This window comes from Carassius auratus, chromosome 25 (assembly GCF_003368295.1).
Source record: "Carassius auratus strain Wakin chromosome 25, ASM336829v1, whole genome shotgun sequence".
Classification (NCBI taxonomy): Eukaryota; Metazoa; Chordata; class Actinopteri; order Cypriniformes; family Cyprinidae; genus Carassius; species Carassius auratus.
Window position 1 is genome coordinate 23025069 of NC_039267.1, and position 24441 is coordinate 23049509.

Consider the following 24441-nt stretch of genomic DNA (forward strand, 5'->3'; position numbering starts at 1 on the left):
AAAATAATCGTTAGTTGCAGCTCTAAACCACATACTAAACAGAAGCTAGCAACATTAGCTTGACTTAGATCACAAACAACTTCTTGCTTGTAAGAGTTAAAATAACTTCTTAAGTAACAGAACATTTAGAAAAAACTAAACTGGCCATTAATTACTTACAGATTATGGCTAGGAGTGCTCCGATCACGATCGGCTGATCGTTAATGCGCATCTCGTCAGTAAAGCTGGTTCTCTAATCAGCGGTAAATTCCAGCAGGTGCCTGATTTCACATAGAGCAGCTGTTACTACACTGAGCCATTGTTAACTGAGAAGATGCGCAAATAAACGCTGAAAATGAACGTGGATTTGCGCATCTTCTCAGCTAACAATGCTAACCTCTAGAACTAGCTTTACAGACGCGATGCGCATAACGATCGGCCAATAGTGATCGGAGCAACCCTAATTATGGCATGTCAAAGCTTCCCAAAGATATAAGGGGTCTGAGAGGAGTATAGCATGTGAACACCTCCGGACATTTTCTCACACTGCTTGTAACAAACTGTTTGTCCGCTGCCTCAACACATCACCAACAGAGCACAGTCATTGTGCATGCAAAATATAATCGAAGATGAACTCCCAAAAACAGTAAGGGATATACTGACCCCAAGTGGGAAAATAAAGAAATGCTTTAGTGATATAATACAATACTACTGAACATAAAGGGACAGAATATTCCCCGCCTGACATCTAGCATATTAATACAGATAAAATACCTGATTCTAAGTACTGTCCGTAGACACCAATAACACAACCTCACTTATAGGTCTTGTGTAGCAACTGAGTTCACCCTTGCAGAAAATCTTCACCTCTAGTTTCCTTACAAGTCCATCCTCGCTCTGGAAGATTTTGGTGATGAAACCAAGTGGCCAGTTGTTCCTATGTTCAAGTGCCTCCTTTAGCAGAACAACATCTCCTGTTTGTAGATTTGGTTTTACTGTTTTTCATTTGCGGTGGTTCTGAAGTGCTGGGATGTATTCCCTTTGCCATCGGCTCCAGAAAACATTGGCGAGGTATTGCACGTGCCTCCAATGCGCTCTGAAAAGATCACTGCTTTCATAATTTTTTTAATCTTTTTGTTAAAGATGTAACCCAGCACTACTTTGGAGTCTGTGTAGAAGCTCACCTGTTCGACTACAATGTCTAGCTCCTCCAGGACTCAGCCACCCAACAGCCAGGACTGCTGTGCAAAGTTCAAGTCTGGGTATAGTGATGTCTGGTTTGGGGGAAAGCCGTGCTTTGCCGAGAAGGAAACCCACTTCACTGTGCCCGTCTCTATCTGTGAGTTTGAGGTAAGCAACAGCGCCCACTGCCTTAGTGGAGGCATCACAAAAAACATGGATCTCCTTAGTTAGAGCTGCAGATAGTGGTATTGAGGTGTACATTCTGGGAATTTCAAGTTGTTGTAGATATTTGAGGGAGTCTTTCCATTGTTGCCACTGTTGTAATTTGTCTTTGGGCAATTTGGTGTCCCATTCACAAATGTCAGTGGAAATGTCTCTAAGTATGTCCCTGCCTTCTACAATGACTGGGACAGCAAAGCCAAGTGAGTCGAACACATTATTAATGACTGACAGCACTCCCCGTTTAGTGAAGGGCTTTTGATTGACTGTTACCTGAAACTTGAACAGGTCTGTGGACAGGTCCCAGCCCAAGCCTAAGCTGCGCTCCATGGGTGGGGTAGTCTGCCCGAGGTCAAGACCCTGCATGTCCGTTGCAAGGTCCTCACTTGGAAAAGCATTTGTTATGATTGGACAGTTGGATGAGACTTTGTGCAGGCGTATGTTACATTGAGCCAGCATCTTCTGAGCTCTAAAGAGAATGTCAATGGCCTCATCTGTGGAAGAGAATAATTTCAGTCCATCATCTACATAACAGTGACATTCAATGAACTCTCTTGCATCACTGCTGGATTCCCTTTCTCCCTCTATCGCTGACCGTTTCAGTCCATAGATGGCCACGGATGGGGAGGGGCAGTTCCCAAGTACGTGTATCCTCATCCTGAATTCCTGCACTTCTCCATCCAGATCATGGTTTTTGAAGCACAAGAAATAAAGGTAGTCGCGGTGATCCTCTCAAACTAGAAAGTTGTGAAACATTTGCTCCACGTCTGCCATGACTTCGTATGTGTCAGACCTGAGACGCATCAGAACTGCCACAAGAGTGTTATTGAGATCTGGCCCTTTTAGAAGCATGTCATTGAGAGAAACATTGCTGCATTGAGCACTCGAATGGAAGACTACCCTAATTTTCCCTGGCTTTTGATGGTGGTAAACTCCAAAACTAGGGAGATACCAGCTTTCTTGGTCTGAAGTAAGAGCAGGAGCTGGTTCTGCCTTGCCTTTACTAAAGATTTTGTCCAAAAACTCAACATAATGCTCCCTCATTTCAGGTTTCCTTTTTAGCGTTTTGCAAAGCGACATTAAACGACTGTCTATGCCCAATTATTATAAAACCCAATTATAAACCCAATTATTTGCATCATCTTTTGCAAAGTCTTTGTGCATAATGTCCAACAACAAAGCATATTCTGCTGAAAGTGCCACTTTGTCATCATCTGCTGTTTGCTGGAAAATTCGTCTGTCCAATTCAACTGGTGTCTTATCAAGTGTATGACAGCTTTCTGTGTATTTGTCTTTGATATAAATTTTGTTCTCACAGGCGCTGAGGAAGGTGTGGTTGCCGTTTGTTGAAAATGTTTGTCTTAAAAGAGTTCACTGTGGGTTTGTGAGAGGCAGACATCACCTATAACTACCCATCCCAGATCAAGGCGTTGAGCATGAGGTGCACTGTTTGGACCATTCACCTGACTGCTGACATTGTGAGCTTGGATGATTTCCCTGACCAAGAGGAGAAGGATTTCTGCTGATGGGTTCAGAAGAGGAATCTCCGAAGCGATTGCCTGTAGATGAGGGTGAACCAACACAGCCTCAGAGGTGGAAATCTTGTCCCTTTTATCTGGAATCTGATCACATTCTGTTAGTATCATCTAACATGGCACACATGCTCCTTTTCTCTTCAGGGGATGTGCAGGGATAAACATTGACTAAGCAAATCTTAGAGCAGGATTTACCTTTGAGGCTTTGGCCACACACTTCTGTGCAACCGATTGTAGTAACAGGGCTTGGGAATCGGACTCCCCGCTGTGGTTCTGAGGCAGAGGGTTAGAGTCTTTAGGTATCCACGGAGGAGGACCAGCATGCATGGCGGACACGTGCACATTACTATTACATTCTGAGCATTGAATAATGGCTTTACAGTATTTAGCTCTGTGATTTATGGAGGAACAACGCTTATAACAAATAGCGTGTTCTTTGAGAATACCTTTTCTTTCATCCAGTATTTTTGACCTAAATCCCCCGCATTTAGCGAGTGAATGGGGCTTGTGGTGAATAGGACATTGTTGTCCGGATTGAAAATGGATGTTTGAGTTGTGGCGTTTGTTTGACTGATATCTGTTTTGTTCACCGTAACAGGAACTCTGTATCTGGTTGGTTTTACCAGTGTCTTGTCAACTTTTGGAGCTACTATGTTTGATCTTTGTAACATAAAGTCAAAGTCTGTTTTCATTTCAGCATAGTCATTTACAAAGTGAACAAAATATGAGAAAGGTGGGTAAACTGCACCATTGTCTCTTTTGTATTTTGTTCCTTGTTTCACCCATGACTCCTGGAGTCCATAAGGTAGCTTTTCAACTTTTGGGTTTATCCCCCTTGGGATGTCAAGTAAGCTTAGGCCTGGCAGATAACTTTTCACTTTGTGCATACTTTAGCAGAAAATCTGCAAGCTCCTGCAGCAGGTGAGCGTCTTTATTGGATATCTTAGGAAAAGTCTGTAAGCGTTGGAAGAGTGATGCTTTGACTAACTCTGGAGTGCCATAACTCTTGTCTAGACACTGCCACAAATGTTGGAGGCCTGCTTGTGGGTTGTTCATATGGACCGCCCTGATCCTCAGAGCGTATTGATAAAGGTATTGAAGTGACTCCCCACTGAGCCACTTGGTCAACAGGTCAAGCTATTCGCTGGGCTTGAGGTTGAGCCTTCTATGGTGTTGCAGAAGATGGACTTCCAGGACAAGTAGGATTCAGGACAGTTGTCGAAAACCTTGAGTCCCACTGCCAGCAGATCACAACGTGCTAGCTAGGTTGCTAGATCTGATAGTTCAGTCTGTGGAGTCACTGAAGTTCTAGGCTGGGGTGAAAAGTCAATTTTTATGTGTGTAGGAGGGGGCTTTTAGCTGTTCCCTGTCTACAAAATTAGTGAGATGTTCACCTGGAGAGGAAGCGACTGGTGTTTGGCTCTGTTGTAGATGGTGAGAGTCATTATTACTGATCATTTGTCTTGTGTCAGGCTTTTCTTCTTCTTTCACTTGCAAACCGAAGTTGGTGAAGTGAGCATTCACATAGTCTCAAGCACGTCTAATGGAAGTAGGTGTCTTAGGGGAAATCTTCTGCCCTCGGTTGAGTGTGTGGCTACTCAGCCTATGCAGCGAGCTAAACATTCAGTAAGAGAGTGGTGTGGCTCCAGGAATGACAGGACAGTTTTCTTCTTACTGCCTTTACTGAAGACCTCTCTTTTCTGATTTTGTAAAACTGTAAACATACAAGTAAATTTTAATAAAAATAAATTATTTAACAAACCAAGACACATTGCTGTGGATTTAAATGTGGGAAGTGATCAGAATTCAATATATAAGAATCACAAGATTACATTTTTAAATAATGTGGTTGCAAAATATACTTCAGTAAATTGCAGTTTCAGTGCACAGATTAACAGGCAGTTCAAAATACTGTTCGATGTATTTACTGCTACTGTCGAAGAGTGTTATAACTTTCTTTTTTCACAATTCTGTAAAAGTATAACAGGTCTTTCTTCTTTAGTTAGATTTAGTAGAACATGAACTCAGCAAGCCTTGATCAAAGCTACACAGGAAAACAAAAACTACTTGTTTACTTTGACAAGCTGTATGTACAACCTGACGACCTGAGTTGTGTAAAAAAACAGAGCTGACATTGACTTATAAGAAACTGCGCAACCACATACTAAACAGAAGCTAGCAACATTACCTTGACTTAGATCACAAACAACTTCTTGCTTGTAAGAGTTAAAATAACTTCTTAAGTAACAGAACATTTAGAAAAACAAAATTGGCCATTAATTACTTACAGATTATGATATGTCAAAGCTTCCCAAAGATATAAGGGGTCTGAGAGGATTATAGCATGTCAACACCTCCGGACATTTTCTCACACTGCGTGTAACAAACTTTTTGCCCGCTGCCTCAACACATCACCAACAGAGCACACTCATAGTGCATGCAAAATATAATCGAAGAAGAACTCCCCAAAACAGTAAAGGTGATACTGACCCCTAGTGGGAAAATGAAGAAATGCACTAGCGAACTAATACAATACTACTGAACATAGAGGGACAGGGACAGCATGCTATTGTTATTAAAAAGTAAATAAATCTAAGGTATATATATATATATTAGATTAGATTAGATTAGATTCAACTTTATTGTCATTATGCAGAGTCCCAATACAGAGCTAATGAAATTCAGTTAGCATCAAACCAGAAGTGCAAGAAAATTTTTAGTGTTTTATATACACAAAAGTGCAGAGTAAGTGAAGCTATGATTTACAGAATGTACAGTGGAGTTGCTATATACAGTATTGAGCAGAGTATATACAGAATGTAAATAGGAATGCAGTGTATGGATTGTATGTACATCATGAACAGAGCAATGTGGGATTATATATATACATTATGAAAAGCAGCAAAGTGAGCACAGTGGTAATAAATACAGTTGGATGAGTGTGCAAAAGTATTGTTAAACAATTTATTCTATGCAAAATAACAGAAGTGCAATGATATTTTTATAGAAATAGTTTACTGTGCTTTGTACAGTAACAACTTTAGACATTTTACAGTGTGATAGCTAGAACAGTGTGCAGACCAAGTGCAGGTTAGATTGGTGGCGTGGAGTTCAGAAGTGTGACAACCTCGGGGAAGAAGCTTTTTCTGAGCCTTTTTTTAAACGTCTACACCCATCTTCAGTGTAATTTAATCCTCAAAAAATCATTACAATATGTTAATTTACTATCAGTGATGTTTTCTTTGGCTTTCTATTGATGAAATAATCCCAAACAAACTGTCACAGGTTCTAAAGAATATTAAGCAGCAAAAAATATATATATATTAGGAAGATTCCTGACGGATCATGACTCTGAAAACAGCTGATGAAAATTCTGATTCTGAATTAAATTATATTTTAAAGTATATTAATTATGTATTATATATGTATAAATAACCTCTGACACGGAGAAGAGTGAAAACATGACCGCTAAATTACCGAACATCTGAATATAACAAACCAAATGTACTCATGGATCTTCTTCTGTCTGTTCTGCAAAATGTAAATAAATGTATATTTCTGCATGCGTTAATATTGTGGAAATATCAATGTTAATTGTGTCTAGGAAAGGTATTCCTCCTGGAACAGAGCTAACACAGTTTTGGTGGATATTAATTTTATACTCCGTCACAGCTTATTTAATGTAAAAATTAAGAATTAATAGTTACACGTACAACAAACCTTGTAAAGTCATAGTGGTATTGTGTACTGTAATCGAAAGTAGCCTATCTATACCTGTTGAACAATAGACAGCACTCACAGTGTTCATCTAATAAAGAACTTCATCGCTAGCAAACAATAGCCTTTGCACATTTTGCTTTCAATTGAATGTAGATCCAAAGCCACATATCCAATGCTCTTGATGTTCTTAAACTTTCTTTTACAACTCTGAGTGAACTACTTCAGATGGCTCAGCGCGTGGCAGGGAACTAAACAAATCATTCAAACAGATTCATGAACCAATTCACTGGTTTGCCAACTGGTTTCATCAAGCCTTTGAATAGAAATGACTCAAAAGAATGAATCATTCATGAATGGGCATCCTTTTGCCGAGAGTAAAGTAGAGGGTGCATTTGGAATAAACGGAAGCATTTATAACTTGTATTGCATAAAGATAAAGTAACGAGAGGAGCGTGGCCAACAGTAACGAAGTAAAAGTACAGTTTTCGTCTCCAAAAATGTACATAAGTAAGAGTAAAAGTACCCATCTTTAAATATACTCCAAAAGTATTATTTACCCAAAAAATGTACTCAAGTAAATGTAATGAAGTAAATGTAACTCGCTACTTCCCACCTCTGTGTGTGTTCCACAGTTATTGTCAAGTGTTCATAAGATGGATGGCATGAGGGAAGAAACTGTTCCTGTGTCTGGCTGTCCTGGTGCTCAGAGCTCTGTAGCATCGACCAGATGGCAACAGTTCAAATAGAGAGTGTGCTGGATATGAGGGGTCCAGAGTGATTTTGCCAGCCCTTTTGCTCATTACGGATGAGAAAAATTCTCAAAGAGTGGGGAAGTATGTACCAATGATTTGTTTAGCAGTTCACACTACCCTCTGTAGTCTTTTGAGTTCAGATTTGCTAGCTGAGATGAACTGGACAGTTATTGAAGTGCAAAAGATGGATTCAGTGATGGTGAGGTCGAACTGTTTCAGCAGCTCCTGTGGCAGTTTGAATTTCCTCAGCTGGCAAAGGAAGTACAACCTCTGCTGTGCCTTTTTAACAATGGAGTCTATGTAAATGTCCCACTTCAGGTCCTTGGAGATGGTGGTGGTGCCCAGGAACCTGAATGACTCCACTGCAGTCACAGTGATGTCCATGATGGTGAGTGAAGTGAGTGCAGGGGGGTTTCTCCTGAAGTCTACTATCATCTCCACTGTTTTGAACATGTTGAGCTACAGGTTGTTAAAACTGCACCAGACAGCCAGCTCCTTAACCTCCTGTATGTAAGCAGACTCATTGCTGTCCTGAATGAGACAGATGAGTGTGGTGCCATCTGCAACTTCAAGATCAACTCCAGCGTCACTAAGAGGAGGGTGGCATTTTCAGTTATGAGAAACGACCTGCATGAGAAGAACGTGAGATTTTCTCTTAAATTCCCCCCTCGCCTGCTGATTGACCTCGGCAGTGAGAAATTTCAATTCGACTATCCAAAAGAAGCACAGCAATGGTTTAATGAACAGTATTCAACTTCCTAGGTATTATGTAGAGATAAATATGCAAAGGACACTATTTTATAAGCATTTGTTCTCTAGTAATTGATAACGGTTATCCAAGTGAGTTTAGATAAATGTTTTGAAATATGGCTTTGAAATATGCCTGAAATAACTGTTCTTTATGTTACGTAATACAACATAGATGGGAATTGATACGGTCTTTGAGGATCAGAGGTTCCCGAGTTTTGGTGTTCTGCCTCCTTTGTTTTGGAATGGAGAGAAGAAATTGAGCGATTGTAATAATAAAGACTCCATAATCATCGGGAAGAAGGAGGCGGGAACCGGCGGACAATCAAACAGAAACTTTAATTACAAAAATAAACACAAAACAGCACATCAGCCCCTCACGGACGACTGATGCGTACAAATAAAAAGCAAACATAAAATAAAGCCCAGGCCTGGTCCTCTCTCGTCCTTCACTGTCGTTGTTCCAGTTTTATATGCTTCCATCTCCTCCGTGGGCCTCAAGACCGGTGGGTCGAACAGGTGTAGCTCATCTCCAATCACTCCACCTGCCTAGCTCCTCCCACGTCCCTCGGCCCCGCCCCACTCGTCACAGCGATGTTCTAGTGGGGTGGGCTGTGGATTTCTCAAAAAAAATTTCTTTATCTGTTTGTGGCCTCCTTTCATATATAATAATCTTAAATGATGGACGAAATCAGAAGCCCAGTTAGATTCTTGAGGTGTAATGTGAAAGGACTGAATGAACCCATTAAAGGATCCAAAGTTTTGACACATTTGAAACTACAAAAACCCAAACTTATTCTATTCACATGTCCATCAGTCTTTTTCTCATATAGATTATTTTTTAATCAATAATTCTCTAATTCCTCAGGTTGTAAACTCTGAATATTTGACCATCATTATTCAGACCATTCCCCTCTAAGTCTTGACATTCTTTTATTTCCATTTCACACTTCTCGACCACCCTGGCGGTTTACTTTACTTCTATCTGATTTAGGATTCTGTGAATATATTTCTAATTCAGTAGATGATTTTCTCCTTAATAATCCGAGTGATTTAATCTCATAATCCTTACTGTGGGATACTTTAAAGGCCTTTTTTAAGAGAACAAGTAATTTCTTACTCTGTTTATGTTAAAAAAAGAAAGAAATGTATCTGATAATATTTAAGCTTTAGATGAACAATATGCTCATAGCCCGACTCCTGAGCTACATAAATGTGAATGAAGAATTCAATCTGTTATCCACAGGTGAGGCGGAGAGACTTTTGTCACACACACATGGTAATTAGTATGAACATGGGGATAAGGTCAGTCGCCTCCTGGACCATCAGCTTCGCAATTTATTGCTTAAATTACACAGCCCGATGGAGCATTAACCTCAGATTCTTTGGAGATTAATTCAACTTTAATATATATATATATATATATATATATATATATATATATATATATATATATATATATATATATATATATATATATTCTGTATAAAACTGAAGCTTCTGACCATTCAGAAAAAAATAACCAATTTCTGGGGCGTATTAACTTCCATAGGATTTATCCTCTTTTAGTGCCTGAAATTGATGGACCCATCACCTTAGAGGAGATCACTAAGTCAATTAATTTGTTGCAATCTAAGAAATACCCTGGCCCGGATGGGTTGCCTTCAGAATTTTATAAGAAATGTATTGTCAAACTGGCCCCATTGCTTTTGTCTGTATTTGAGGAATATTTAGATCTAGATATGTTGCTTTACATCACTGAGACAAGCATATATCACTCCATTGCCTAAAGATGGCAAGGACCCAACAGTATGTAACTAATACAAACCTATTAGCCTCCTTAAAGTTGATGTGAAGATTGTGGCTTCTCGTTTAGAGGTAATACTTCCTAGTCCTACCTCAGAGGAACATACTGGATTCATTAAAGGATTCATTTTCTAACATTCGTATTGTTTTTAATATGTTATACTCAAGACAAAATAGTGTTTCCTCTGAGGTGATCATTTTCGTTAGTTTCGTTAGTTCAGTTTTGGGGTGGGATTGATATCATTGGATACGTCTACAATATGCTGACCCATAAGCTTCTACTAACAGTGTTAATTCTGAGTATTTTACCTTATCACGGGGTACACACCAGGGGTGCCCCCTTTTTGCCATAGGAATTGAGCCCCTTTCAATAATGTTTCAAACATTTCTGGTATTTCAAGGTATAACCTGCAAGGGAATCTAGCATAAATTAGCCTTATACACTGAAGACTTATTACTCTACATTACTAATCCAATTGCATCTATTCCTGAGATAATACATATATTAGATGATTTTGGGAAATTCTCTGGCTATAAACTAAACCTTCAGGAGAGTGGATGTTTACTGATAAATCATTCTACAACAGAATGACCTACCTTTCCACTTGGAGAGCTATAAATTCAAGTATTTTGGTGTTAATTTACCCTCTCTTATTCTGCCTTTAAAGCAGCAAATTTTACACCATTAGTTCCATACATGAAATCAGGTTTTTTAAAGATGGGCGGCTCTTCACTAGGTAGGATAAAAGCTGTAAAAATGAATATTCTCCCTTAAATTTCTTTACCACTTTCAAGCTATTCCTTTGTTTCTTCCTAAATTTATCTTCAAGAATATTGATAAAATAGTCTCCTCCTTCCTATATGGGCAGTTAAAACTCCTAGAGTTTCTAAAATGTTGCTTCAAAAAGTTGACTAAATGGAGGGATTTCCCTGCCCAATTTTATGTATTATTACTGGGCAGCAAATATTCAGAAGCTGGGGTTCTGGGTACAGGCCCTATCTTTACCATGGTGCATTTTAGAAGCTAAGTCTTGTATTTCAACATCTCTCTGCTATGGTGTTCTTTTCTCTCCCCATGTCCCCTTCACATTACATGGATAATACAATAATATGCTCTTCTCTTAAAATATTATTTCAAATTCAATGTCATTTTAAATTTACCTTGGCATCAACCATGGCTCCAATAGATAATAATCATCTCTTTCTTCCTCCCCTCTCTGATTTTGTATTCCCCTTCACAGAGCTCATCTTTCGAAGGCAAAACTTCCTAAAATGTATCCCAATGTTTCAGAATTGTGTGATAAATGTCAACTTTCACCATGTAATCTTGACACGTTTGCTTTTTGTCTCAAGTTGCAAAACTTTTGTAATTCTTTCTTTAAAATAGTTTCTGATGTCCTAGGGGTCAAATTAATTGTTTGCCCTTTGATTGCAATCTTTGGTGTTCCTTCTCTGTGTCAGACTTTAAACCGGAGACAGGCTGACATAATAGCTTTTGCATCTCTTCTTGCTAGGTGCAGAATACTGTTATCTTGGGGCGGATAAAGAAATTGGCACTTTATTGGGGGGGGGGGGGGGGGGGGGGGGGTAATAAGGCGGTAATTAAAAACAAAATGAAAAAAAATCCTAAAGCCTATATTAAATATTTGTTTATATCTTCATATTTGATTAGGTTCTTTGATAGGGTTACAATACGAAGGTCTAGATAGCAACCAGTGCATGTGAGCAAAGTGGAGCAGTGTGATGCCCAAAGCAAGCGCTATGTTCATATTCCACTCACCCTCGCCAAAAACCAATTCGCGCTCAGATCCCGCTCTGACATAACATTTCTCTATTAGGCCTAATTGTTAACTGTTGGTACGAAAATTCTTAGATAATTGTCTGAAATTATGCAATTTTTCAAAACTAAATGATTGTATTTTTGTATAATAATTGTATGAGGCTAATTAAAATGTATTCAATATATGAATCTAACCTTAGTAAACATAGCCTACCTAAAATGTAAAAACTGAAGATGTGTATTTGATTTTTGTTCACTTTATTTCCATGAAAATAGCAGCCGTTGTTGTGCAATAGAATATTCAAAACAGGCTCATTAAAACACAAACGCACATGCACACGAGATGAAATGAGAGTAGATCTTTACAAAATATACCTGGATTATAAAGCCTGTGAAGAGCTCACACAAGATTAAGTGCACTTGAATGCTTAGATTATGGACTGGGTTGAGCAAGCGGCGCTGAGCGTATTGATCGAGCAGAGCGGAATCTTCAGAAAGGCGCTCAGCGCTCTTAAAGAAATATTACCACTCCTCTCACATGCTCTGGTAGCAATGTAACTTGTCTGTGTTATGCCACGCCAGCAGAGGGAGCCCTCGCCTGAGTACTGACTGTTCACCGCTCTCTCTGCTTCTACAGTCACTTCCTGTTTGTCACTATTTAACATGAGTCAGCATGTTCCCACTTTGCGAAGTATTGCCAGTTTACCTGCCTTAAGAAGCGTTTTCACATTGTTTATTATATGACTTTGCCTGCAATTCATCGCCATAGTTGTACTAATACGACTGATCCAACAACTTTACATGAGATCTGCTTCCCCGCTGGAAGAAGCAAGATATTCAAGATGAATCAAAGTATCCACAAACAACTGGCCATTTCACCTTTAATTCATCTCTGGACGTCTTCACAAAGCTAAGCAAAGTTCTTTCATTTTATTTATGCTTAGTGCTATGTTGGTGAATATGCTCATTGTTGCTCATTGTCCAAGGCTAACTGTTCAGTTATGTTTGCGAGGCATGCCATCATATTACCACACCGGTAACACTACCAGTTAAATATACCCACAAGCTTGTTCATCATTTGTCAAGGCTGTCAATATGAATGGGCTGCTGCTTCAGGCTCATCTACTGGGGATGATTTCATTAAACTTATCTGGCAATTTCCAACACACTTGGTTTAAATCAGTGATCTTCTATTGCACAAGCTAGTGTATCGATAATGTGCTGCATACTAAATGTACAGATCGTAAATATTGTGTGTATTGACCATATGGCGTACTGCTTTAAAGGTGAAATGCTGATCTTTTAGCTGTTTTAAAAGAGCACCCTTCACTACTTCTATTCTTCTGTAAGGGGATCCTGCCCTACTCTATGTACTTAATAAGGTCATTGCTTTAGGCTTATCTAGTGTCCAGTATCATGTCTAGTCCTGCCGTTGTGGGGTTTTATGCTTTCGCTGGCTCCCATTGCGACCCTCTAATGACTGCGAGTGCACCTGACCAAACGGTCAAGACTTAATATGACCATGGAGGAGTATATTGAGGAAGCCTTGAGTTCAGGATTGATACAGCCCTCTATGTCACCAGCTGCAGCAGGATTCTTATTTGTGGAGAAAAAGGATGGAGGACTGAGGCCATGTATGGACTATAGAGGACTTAATAACGTCACCGTAAAATTTAGATACCCCCTGTCACTGGTTTCTTCAGCCCTCAAACAACTCTGTGAGGCCAGTATACACCAAACTAGACCTACAGAGTGCATTAACCTGATCCGAATTAAAGTGAGTGACGAATGGAAAACTGCCTTCCTCACCACTAGGGGACACTACGAATATCAGGTCATGCCTAATGGACTTGCCAACACTCCAGCAGTCTTCCAATCATTCATCAATGATACTTTCCGACACCTCCTAAACCAGTACATCATTGCCTACATTGATGACATCTTGATCTACTCAAAGTTTGAAGAGGAACATATTAACCATGTCGGGACCGTTCTCACTCGACTACTAAAAAATCAATTGTATGTTAAGGCAGAGAAGTGTGAGTTACACGTCAGACAGACTTCATTAGTCATCAAGGTGTCAAGATGGACGAAACCAAGGTCAAGGCAGTGACAGAATGGCCACAGCGGTCTACTATCAAAGAGCTTCAAAGATTTCTGTGGTTTGCTAATTTCTACAGGTGATTTATCAGAAATTTCATTATGATTGCTTCACCCTTGATATCTCTTTTAATAGGCACACCTTTGAAACTCAAGTGGAATAGGAGGCCACCGAAGCATTCGATACTCTGAAAGCTAGGTTTACCACCACCCCATCCTCAAACATCCGGAACACAATCTTCCGTTCATAGTGGAGGTGGATGCTTCTGACTCTGGAATCAGGGCTGTGCTCTCACAACGCCATGGCCAACCTGTTAAATTGTATCCCTGTGCATTCTTCTCTAGAAAATTTACAGCAGCAGAGAGAAACTATGATGTCGGAAACAAATAACTCCTGTTCATGAAAGCAGCCATAGAACAATGGAAAAACTGGCTCGAGCGAGCAGTCCATTGCTTCCATGTAATTACTGACCACAAGAACCTGGAATATATCAAAGGTGCCAAAAGACTCAACCCATGCCAACCTTGCTGGTCTCTCTTTTTAACCCAATTCCAGTTCACAGTGACCTATCGTCCTGGCAGTAAGAACAGCAAAGCAGATGCCCACTCTAGACAGTATGACCTTTCCTTCGACAACCATAACCTTGAAAGTATACCCCGCTCGTCTGTAATCATTGCCCCGATTACCTGGGATATCATGGAGGAGATACAGCGGGAACAGCTCAAAGAACCAGCCCCTGCTAACTACGCATCTAATAAACACTACGTTCCACAAAATCTACGGCACCAGGTAATGCAATGGGTCCACACATCTGTCAGCCCTGGCCACCCTGGAATATCCTGCACATTGCATCTGCTATGCAAATCATTCTGGTGGTCCTCAATGACTAAAGATGTCACTGCCTATGTCAACGCCTGTCAAGTCTGTGCCCAATCCAAGACTCCCAAGGAATTCTTCTCAGGACTCCTCCAACCACTGCCTATTCCACAACGTCCCTGGTCCCATCTCTCCATTGACTTTATCACAGACTTACCCCTGTCCAATGGTTTCACTGCCATATTAGTCATCATAGACTGGTTTTTGTAATCATGTCATTTGGCCCCCTTGCAAGAACTCCTCACAGCCATGGAAACAGCACAGGCTATGTTTCATCATGTGTTCCAGAATTATGGCATCCCAGAAGATATCGTCAGTGACATAGGTACTCAGTTCACATCACAAGTTTGGAGGGCATTTTGCAAACACCTTGCTATTAATGTCAGTCTACCACCCACAAGCAAATGGACAGGTGGAACGACTAAACCAATAACTGGGCCAATATCTGCGATCCTACTGCAGCCGAAAACAACATTGATGGTCTGAATTCCTCCCATGGGCAGAATATGCGCAAAACTCACTGACTCACACATCAACAGTTACGACTGGATTCGACATAGTGAGAGGGTTTGGGATAGTGCACATCTATGCCTGCAACAAGCTGTACAAAGACAGGAACTCCAGGCCAACAAGAAACGTCAGCCACATCCTCCCTACCAACCAAGACAACCAAGACTGGCTCTCCACAAGGGATCTCAAGTTATGGCTACCAAGCAGGAAGCTCAGCCCAAGGTGTGTTGGTCCTTTCAAAATTTTAAGAATAATAAATGAGGTCACATACCAACTACAGCTTCCTGTTAACTATCGTATCTCTTCATCCTTTCATGTATCGCTTCTCAAACTGGTCCACTCGGATGCTGACCCCAACAATGAGACTGAGGAACAGTCACCACCATTGGACATTGATGGAGCACCAGCCTACAGCTATTGGACTCCAGAAGGAGAGGGGGTCAGCTCCAATACTTGGTGGACTGGGAAGGCTATGGACCTGAGGAGAGGTCATGGGTAGCTGCCTCCAACATTTTGAATCCTTCCCTTACGAAGGACTTTAACCAAGCCAGACCCGATTGACCAGTGCCACGACCACAGGGACGTCTGGGATGAGTGCCAGGAGGCACTCATAGGGAGGGGGATTCTGTAACACCACGTCAGCAGAGGGAGCCCTTGCCTGAGTACTGACTGTTCACAGCTCCCTCTGCTTCAAAAGTCACTTCCTGTTTGACACTATTTAACACGAGTCAGCATGTTCCCACTATGAAAAGTATTGCCAGTTTACCTGCCTTACCAAGGGTTTTCCCATTGTTTATTCTGACAGTCTGTTTTCACATTCTTGCTTCTTGGATTGCACCATTGGATTTACTGCCTGATTGGACTGATGTTTGTGTTTGACCTTTTTTGCCTGCCTACTCATCTCTGCCTTATGGATTCCCCTTGGCATGTTTAAAGATCGGACTGCCATTACGGTACTGACTTCCTGCCTGTTTTAATGACTCTGTTTATAAGATCTTTCCCTAATAAACTACCGCAAATGGATTCTAATACTGCCTCAGCCTCCCCATTACAGCGCGATGGCCCTCGGGTCATCTCATACCCCGCAGATTATTAGGGACATCTGTTCAATTTATCATTAATGCAATTATCTTATCAACGAATCACATGGCAGTTGCTTCAATACATTTAGGGGTGTGGTCCTGGTCAAGACAATGTTCTGAACTCCAAACTGAATAAGCAATTTAAGCAATTTAGAGTGTGTCTTGTTTGTTTTTGCTAGGCGGGCTGTTCTGAGTATTTCACAATCTGCTCAATTACTGGGATTTTTACGCACAACCATTTCTAGGGTTTACAAAGAATGATGTGAAAGGGAAAAACATCCAGTTTGCAGCAGTCCTGTGGGCGATAATGCCTTGTTGATGCTAGAGGTCAGAGGAGAATGGGCCGACTGATTAAAGCTCATAGAAGGGCAACTTTGACTGAAATAACCACTCGTTACAACCGAGGTATGCAGCAAAGCATTTGTGAAGCCACAACACGCAAAACCTTGAGGCAGATGGGCTACAACAGCAGAGGACCCCACCAGGTACCACTCATCTCCACTACAAATAGGAAAAAGAGGTTACAATTTGCTCGAGCTCACCAAAATTGGACAGTTGAAGACTGGAAAAATGCCTTGGTCTGATGAGTCTCGATTTCTGTTAAGACATTCAGATGGTAGAGTCAGAATTTGGCGTAAACAGAATGAGAACTTGGATCCATCATGCCTTGTTACCACTGTGCAGGCTGCTGGTGGTGTAATGGTGTGGGGGATGTTTTCTTGGCACACTTTAGGCCCCTTAGTGCCAATTGGGCATCGTTTAAATGCCACGGCCTATCTGAACATTGTTTCTGACCATGTCCATCCCTTTATGACCACCATGTACCCATTCTCTGATGGCTACTTCCAGCAGGATAATGCAACATGTCACAAAGCTCAAATCATTTAAAATTGGTTTCTTGAACATGACAATGAGTTCATTGTAATAAAATGGCCCCCACAGTCACCAGATCTCAACCCAATAGAGCAAAGATGTGAGATGTACATCTTCGTGCCCTGGATGTGCATCCCACAATTCTCCATCAACTTTAAGATGCTATTCTATCAATATGGGCCAACATTTCTAAAGAATGCTTTCAGTACCTTGTTGAATCAATGCCACGTAGAATTAAGGCAGTTCTGAAGGCGAAAGGGGATCAAACACAGTATTAGTATGTTGTTCCTAATAATCCTTTAGGTAAGTATATGTATGTATGTATTATTGTATTTTTTTATTGTCATTGTGTTCTAATTGCGGATTACTTGTTGGGTCCTTCTCAAAATATTAGCATATTGTGATAAAGTTCATTATTTTCCATAATGTAATGATAAAAATTAAACTTTCATATATTTTAGATTCATCGCACACCACCTGAAATATTTTAGGTCTTTTATTGTTTTAATACTGATGATTTTGGCATACAGCTCATGAAAACCCAAAATTCTTATCTCAAAAAATTCATGAAAAGTTTCTCTAAACTTTTTTTAAAAACTCCCAGCCTGGTTCATTACTCAAAACTCAGTAAGACTGCCGACCTGACTGCTGTCCAGAAGGCCATCATTGACACCCTCAAGCGAGAGGGTAAGACACAGAAATAAATTTCTGAACAAATAGGCTGTTCCCAGAGTGCTGTATCAAGGCACCTCAGTGGGAAGTCTGTGGGAAGGAAAAAGTGTGGCAAAAAACGCTGCACAACGAGAAGAGGTGACCGGACCCTGAGGAAGATTGTGGAGAAGAACCGATTCCAGACCTTGGGGGACCTGCGGAAGCAGTGGACTGAGTCTGGATTAGAAACATCCAGAGGCACCGTGCACAGGCGTGTGCAGGAAATGGGCTACAGAGAAGCAGCACTGGGCTGTTGCTCAGTGGTCCAAAGTACTTTTTTCGGATGAAAGCAAATTTTGCATGTCATTCGGAAATCAAGGTGCCAGAGTCTGGAGGAAGACTGGTGGAGAAGGAAATGCCAAAATGCCTGAAGTCCGGTGTCAAGTACCCACAGTCAGTGATGGTCTGGCTTGCCATGTCAGCTGCTGGTGTTGGTCCACTGTGTTTTATCAAGGGCAGGGTCAATGCAGCTAGCTATCAGGAGATTTTGGAGCACTTCATGCTTCCATCTGCTGAAAAGCTTTATGGAGATGAAGATGATTTCGTTTTTCAGCAGGACCTGGCACCTGCTCACAATGCCAAAACCACTGGTAAATGGTTTACTGACCATGGTATTACTGTGCTCAATAGGCCTGCTAACATTATTAACTGACATTAATAATCATCCATCAATTTAGTACAGAGAGCCTAACCTCACCCAAAAATAAATAAATAAATAAATAAAAGACCAGGCCATTTAATTTTCATGTTGCTGTAAAACCTATTACAGACACCACACAGTCAAGAAAGTGTCAAATTATTGCTCAGAGAGAGAGAGAGAGAGAGAGAGAGAGAGAGAGAAAAGAAACCTTTAACCATTAAATCTTATGTAATGTATGCTTCATTAACAAGTTCCAGAGTTCCAAATGTCAAAATCAACAAATCATAACATGCATTGGGCTAATGGAATATTTACAATATACAACAGATACAGTATGACATTCATGTTTCTGTTAGATGTTTGACTGCTCAAGCTGTTTATTTACTGTTTAATTACTGAGTATATAGGTTCAAATGTAGCTATTTCAAAACCATAGACAAACTATAAAATGTTCATAACAAGAAGAGAAAAATGAGAAATAGTAGTAAATGTGTTTGTGTGTTATTTGCTCACCTGGATGGATGATGCAGGGATCGCATTCATTTACAGCATTACGACAGCATGGCACTGCATAACCTATCGAAGACCCTTGAAGAGGACATTTACAGTGGATGACATCATATTCACAGCATCCCCTACACATCACATTCCACTCGGGTCCTGGACAGTAGTTGTACAGGTACCTGTAATCTAACAAGTAAAACACAATATCTTAGGCAGTACAAACTGACTATACACTATGTTTATCAAATGGCTGTAAAAGACGTTCTTATATTAAAAGAGTGATATAAAGAATTGTTTTAAGGATTCACTCTAAATGAATGAAAATTTAGATTGCTTGTATGTAGACATGCCTAAATAATTTTGTTTAATCAAGTAATTTTAACATAGTTTAGTTGCAATTACTCAAGAGTTTAATTTAATTTGACTTTTTCTCCCATCACTACACAATAAATAATAATAATAATCAGTTTATAATTTCTCTTTATTTCTTTTTAAGTAGAAAATCAAATGACCAGTAATGTTTGTATTGCTGTTTAGTGTAAACAACATAGATCAAACTTATGTCATTCAAATGAAGAAATACGTAGTGCTGAATTGCACAATGAATTTAATATGATATTTAATGAGCATTTTGTCAGTAAAGTCGATTCTGTAATCAGCGATTAATCTCCATCACCTGTACGCTTTCACATGGAGCAGCATTAACTACACAGAGATGTTGTTCACTGACAAGCTGCATAAGAAGTAACAACAACGACAAAAAAAACCAATCATATTGTGCGCATATTTTACATGTAGGTCCCATCAGGTCTACCGCCAACATGTACCCAGGTTCAACGATTTGAGTTGACTGAAGATGACCAGATAGTTTAGAAAGGGAAGGTTTGTATCTCTGGCATGTTAGACATTCTTTACAATGTTTATACACATCAGAGGATATGCTTGGCCAGAAAGTTACTTCCAGGAGTCTGAGGAAGGTTTTGAGTCTTCCAAGATGACTGCCAAGTGGATTGTCATCAGCATAACACAATAAATCTTTTTTTCAAACAGGAATGGATAATTAATTGAAATGTATTACCTATTTGTTTATCCAGCATATTTGAAACAATAGACCATTTTCCAGAACGTAGTCTTTTAATGACTGAGGGGTAGGGAATACATTAATTGCTGCCACCTTTGCTGGATCCTTCATGACTCCCTCTGTGGATACAATGTGACCCAGAAAAGCAATGGTGCGTTGCATGAAATTACACTTAGCCAGATTGAGCATGAGCCCTGCATAATGTAAGCATTATAACACCTGGTTGATATGTTGAAGGTGTTCTTCCTCATTTCTTAAGTATACAAATATGTCATTAATGTATACTAGCCAGCACTTTCCTCTTACACTCTTCAGGGCATGCTCCATTAACCTTTGGGATGTAGCTGCTTAAATTTTCAGGCCAAACTGAAGGCATCGGAACTCAAATATCCCTGCACATGTCACAAATGCAGTTTTATTTCTATCTGCCAGTATCCACTCTTGAGATCTAATGTGGAGAATATGGCAGCTCCATGTAGAGACTCCAAGATGTCCTGAATCTGAGGCATCGGGTGTGCATACAGATGAGTCTTAGCATTGAGGTTTGCATAAACAATGGATAATCTCAAGATCCCTTCCTTTTTTGGTACAACTATCACTGAGCTAACCTCAGCATCTACAAATTGTTGTTTATCTATGGACAGTCTATTTGCCTTCTTCCTCACTGGCACCTCATCAGTAGTTATAATGCAGTGTGTCTGTGCAGTGTGTCAATGTCTTGTGAGTATACGGTGATCCAGTTGTATAAAATACCTTCCAACTCATTTTTGTATGGCTAAGTAGGTTCAGCTTTACATGTAACCTGTTGAAACACATGATCAGCCAGGTCATTTGTGACTGTAAGTCTTTACTAGTCTTTTTTAAAATCTAGAAAAACTCCTGTCTTCAAAAAATCCATTCCAAGAATAAATAATACAGACAAATTTTGGTCCCTCAAAATTAATACTGTCAATGCCACCCCTTGACCTTGGATTTCACATTGCCAGGGCAATTTTCTTACAGCTTCATGCTTCTGGCCATTGGTTAGCATGAAAACTTGGCCTTTGCTTGGACCACAAGGTTCACCCTGACTCATATGCTTCCACAGAGATTCACGCATGAGCATCAAAGTGCTTCCAGGATCCACCATATCTTTTTCAGACATCTCCTATTTACATCTTAAACACAGAGGACAATAAAGAAATGCAAAGTCTCTTATGCTTTCCCTTAACCTTTGCTTTCTCTCCAACTGTTTATGTGCTGCCACATCATCACAATCTTAACTATGGAATGAACAAAGAAATAACTCTTTAAATTGTCTCCATCCATGCATACTTTTCTCTTCTCCACTTGCCACCAGTCCTTGGCAGTCCCCTTCAGCACTGATTTAAGGGAATTTGATTGAGGAATCTGGATGATGGTGGAGAGAAGGTGAGTAGTCTGGATGATGACGGTGAGTAGGCAGCAGGAGAGAGGATAGCACAGGAACTGCGGGGAATAGAGACGAAAGTAAGAGTTCGTGGCTGAGTGAAAGTGCGGAGAGTGGATGAGGTTCTAGGGAAAACACAGACATCCAACGCAGACAACACTAGAGCCGACGAACAGGGTAACCACATTAAACATGAAACAACGATCTCACAAACACAAGAAGACAAGCCAATATATAGTGGATGAGTAATGAGTGGCAGCTGTTGCTGATGACAATTAACAGAGACACCCACAAGCTAATCAGTGCAGACGCGAAACACAGATTTCACCACAAAGTGTAAACACCCCGAGATCAGGGTTTACCAGTACCCCCCCCCCCCCCCTAAGAACTCCTCCTGGAGTTCCCAGAAGGGCCTACCTGCTGATTGTAGTCATCAATAAGGGAGTGATCCAATATGTCCCTAGCAGGTACCTATCTCCTCTCCTCCGGACCGTAACCTTCCCAGTCCACCAGATACTGGAATCCTCGTCCCCTCTGTCTCGAGTCCAGAATACGATTAACTGAATATGTCGGTTCCCCATCTACAAGATGCGGCGGCAGGGGAACTGGAGTAGGCGGATTAATACGTGCATAAAACAAGGGTTTAATTTTGGACACATGAAAGGCGGGGTGTATCATCTTGTACACAGGAGGTAGTTTGAGGCGGACTGTCACCGGACTAATGGTCTTGGTGATAGTGAACGGGCCGATAAATTTGGGAGCTAATTTATTAGAAACGGAAAGCAGGGGAATGTTACTAGTAGAATGTGCCGCCTTCGAGAACCGGTCCACTACGGTCAAAACGACCGTCATGCCATTAGAGGGCGGGAGGGCAGTAACAAAATCTAGAGTGATGTGGGACCAGGGTCTCGAAGGGACAGACAGCGGTTGAAGAAGCCCATCAGGAGGTCGGTTAGATGACTTACCACTGGCACAAACTAAGTAAGCCAAAACAAAATCGCGGACATCGCGAGCCATACGTGGCCACCAGAATCACTGTCTAACTAACCCATTAGTTCTACTTATCCCTGGGTGACAAGCCACATTAGAACAATGACCCCACTGGACAACTTCGGACCTTAACTCCTCCGGCACAAACAAACGGTTCGGTGGACAACCGGACGGAGGCGTGACCTCCTATACAAGTGCTGAGACCACTAATTTCTCAGGTAAAATACACTCGGGAGTCACCGGACGGGCGGAGGGATCAAAAAGACGTGATAAAGAGTCGGGTTTGACATTTTTGGAAACTCGGCGGTACGATAAGGTAAACTCAAAACGACCGAAAAAAAGTGCCCACCGAGCCTGCCTGGAATTGAGTCTTCTGGGAGTTCTAATGTACTCTAAATTCTTATGATCGGTCCAAACAATAAAGGGAACCCCTGAACCCTCCAACCAGTGACGCCATTCCTCTAATGCTAATTTGACAGCCAACAATTGCTCCTACCCCCACCTCTGATGCGTCGACCTCAACCACGAACTGCCGTGTGGGATCAGAGGCCACAAGGATAGGAGCCGAAACTAAGCGGTTCTTGAGGTTAGTGAACGCAGCCTCAGCTGCATCCGACCACCTGAACGGAGTACTGGGAGAGGTCAAGGGTGTCAGAGGTGAGGCTAGTTGGCTGAAATTACGTATGAAACGCCGATAGAAATTGGCCAACCCCAGAAACCGCTGTAGGGCCTTACGGGAATCTGGAGATGGCCAATCTATCACAGCCTTAACCTTGTCAGGGTCCATACGTATTCCCTCGGACGAGACGATATACCCTAGGAAGGAAACAGACTGTGCATGGAATACGCATTTCTCCGCCTTGAAAAAAACCCATTCTCAAGTAACCTCTGGAGCACTCGTCTGACGTGTTGAACGTGTTCCTGGAGAGATGAAGAAAAAATCAGTATGTCATCCAGGTAAACATATATAAACTGATCTACCATATCTCTCAACACATCATTCACGAGTGCTTGGAAAACCCCGGGCGAGTTGGAGAGCCCGAACGGCATCACCAAGTATTCAGAGTGCCCTCTAGGGGTATTAAAGGCAGTTCTCCATTCATCCCCCTTCCTGATGCGGACCAAATGATAAGCATTGCGTAAATCCAATTTTGTGAATATGGATGCTCCCTGCAACCTCTCGAAAGGTGAAGACATGAGTGGTAAAGGATAATTATTCTTTATAGTGATGTTGTTCAGCTCTCGATAATCAATGCAAGGTGGCAGAGAACCATCCTTCTTACCCACAAAAAAGAACCCCGCCCCCGCTGGAGAAGAGGAAGGATGGATGAACCCAGAGGTTATGGAATCAGAAATGTATTTATCCATGGCCTCCCTCTCAGGAATAGAAAGAGATTATAACTTGCCCTTAGGCAGAGACTTACCTGACACTAAGTCTATGGCACAGTCGTAGGGACGATGCAGAGGGAAAGAAGCAGCACAGGACTTACTGAACACTTCCTTCAGGTCCAGATACTCAACGGGCACGTTTGGCAAAACCATGTTCTCCTTCTGAAAGACAGAAACAGGGACAACAGGACAAGCAGAAACCAGACACGACTCATATGGTGTGTGACGTGAGGCAGTTCCTGGCCATTGAGTGCGGTGACATGGATGGGGAGAGACACAGGAAGGACAGTGAAGAATCAATGAAATTACCTTCGGCTCCGGAGTCCAGAAGGGCGTGATATTCCTGATGTTGATTCTTTCACCGCAGTTTCACCGGAAGGAGAGTCGATGATGTAGATGAGGACTTCTCAGCGGAGATTCCACCCAATAGTAGCCTCAAGTTTAATATCGGTCTGGCTCTTTTACCGGGCATGAGTAGGTGTTATGAGCAGAGCCTCCACAGTACAAACACAGTCCTTGGGACTTTTGCCATTCCCTCTCCCTCCGGGACAGCCAG

The 24441-nt window shown here is 41.2% G+C and overlaps 2 protein-coding genes across 5 annotated transcripts in view; both read right to left on the minus strand.

The window, feature by feature from the left end:
* Positions 1-24441, minus strand: part of pamr1b (peptidase domain containing associated with muscle regeneration 1b) — a 121010-nt gene that overhangs the window by 73568 nt on the left and 23001 nt on the right. For 3 of the 4 annotated variants that reach the window (XM_026203180.1, XM_026203178.1, XM_026203179.1), the window contains exon 2: positions 19027-19203. In XM_026203180.1, coding sequence (XP_026058965.1) covers positions 19027-19203 — 177 coding nt within the window. Of the gene's footprint in view, positions 1-19026; positions 19204-21412; positions 21714-24441 lie in introns of those variants that run through there. The other variant, XM_026203181.1, reaches the window with a different exon arrangement.
* LOC113043670 (uncharacterized) lies at positions 24-5361 on the minus strand. Its single transcript, XM_026203183.1, has 2 exons — positions 5204-5361; positions 24-4629 (listed from the first exon to the last, which is right to left on the minus strand). The coding sequence occupies exon 2, from the start codon at positions 2035-2037 to the stop codon at positions 1117-1119; it is 921 nt and encodes a 306-aa protein (XP_026058968.1). The 5' UTR covers positions 2038-4629; positions 5204-5361; the 3' UTR covers positions 24-1116.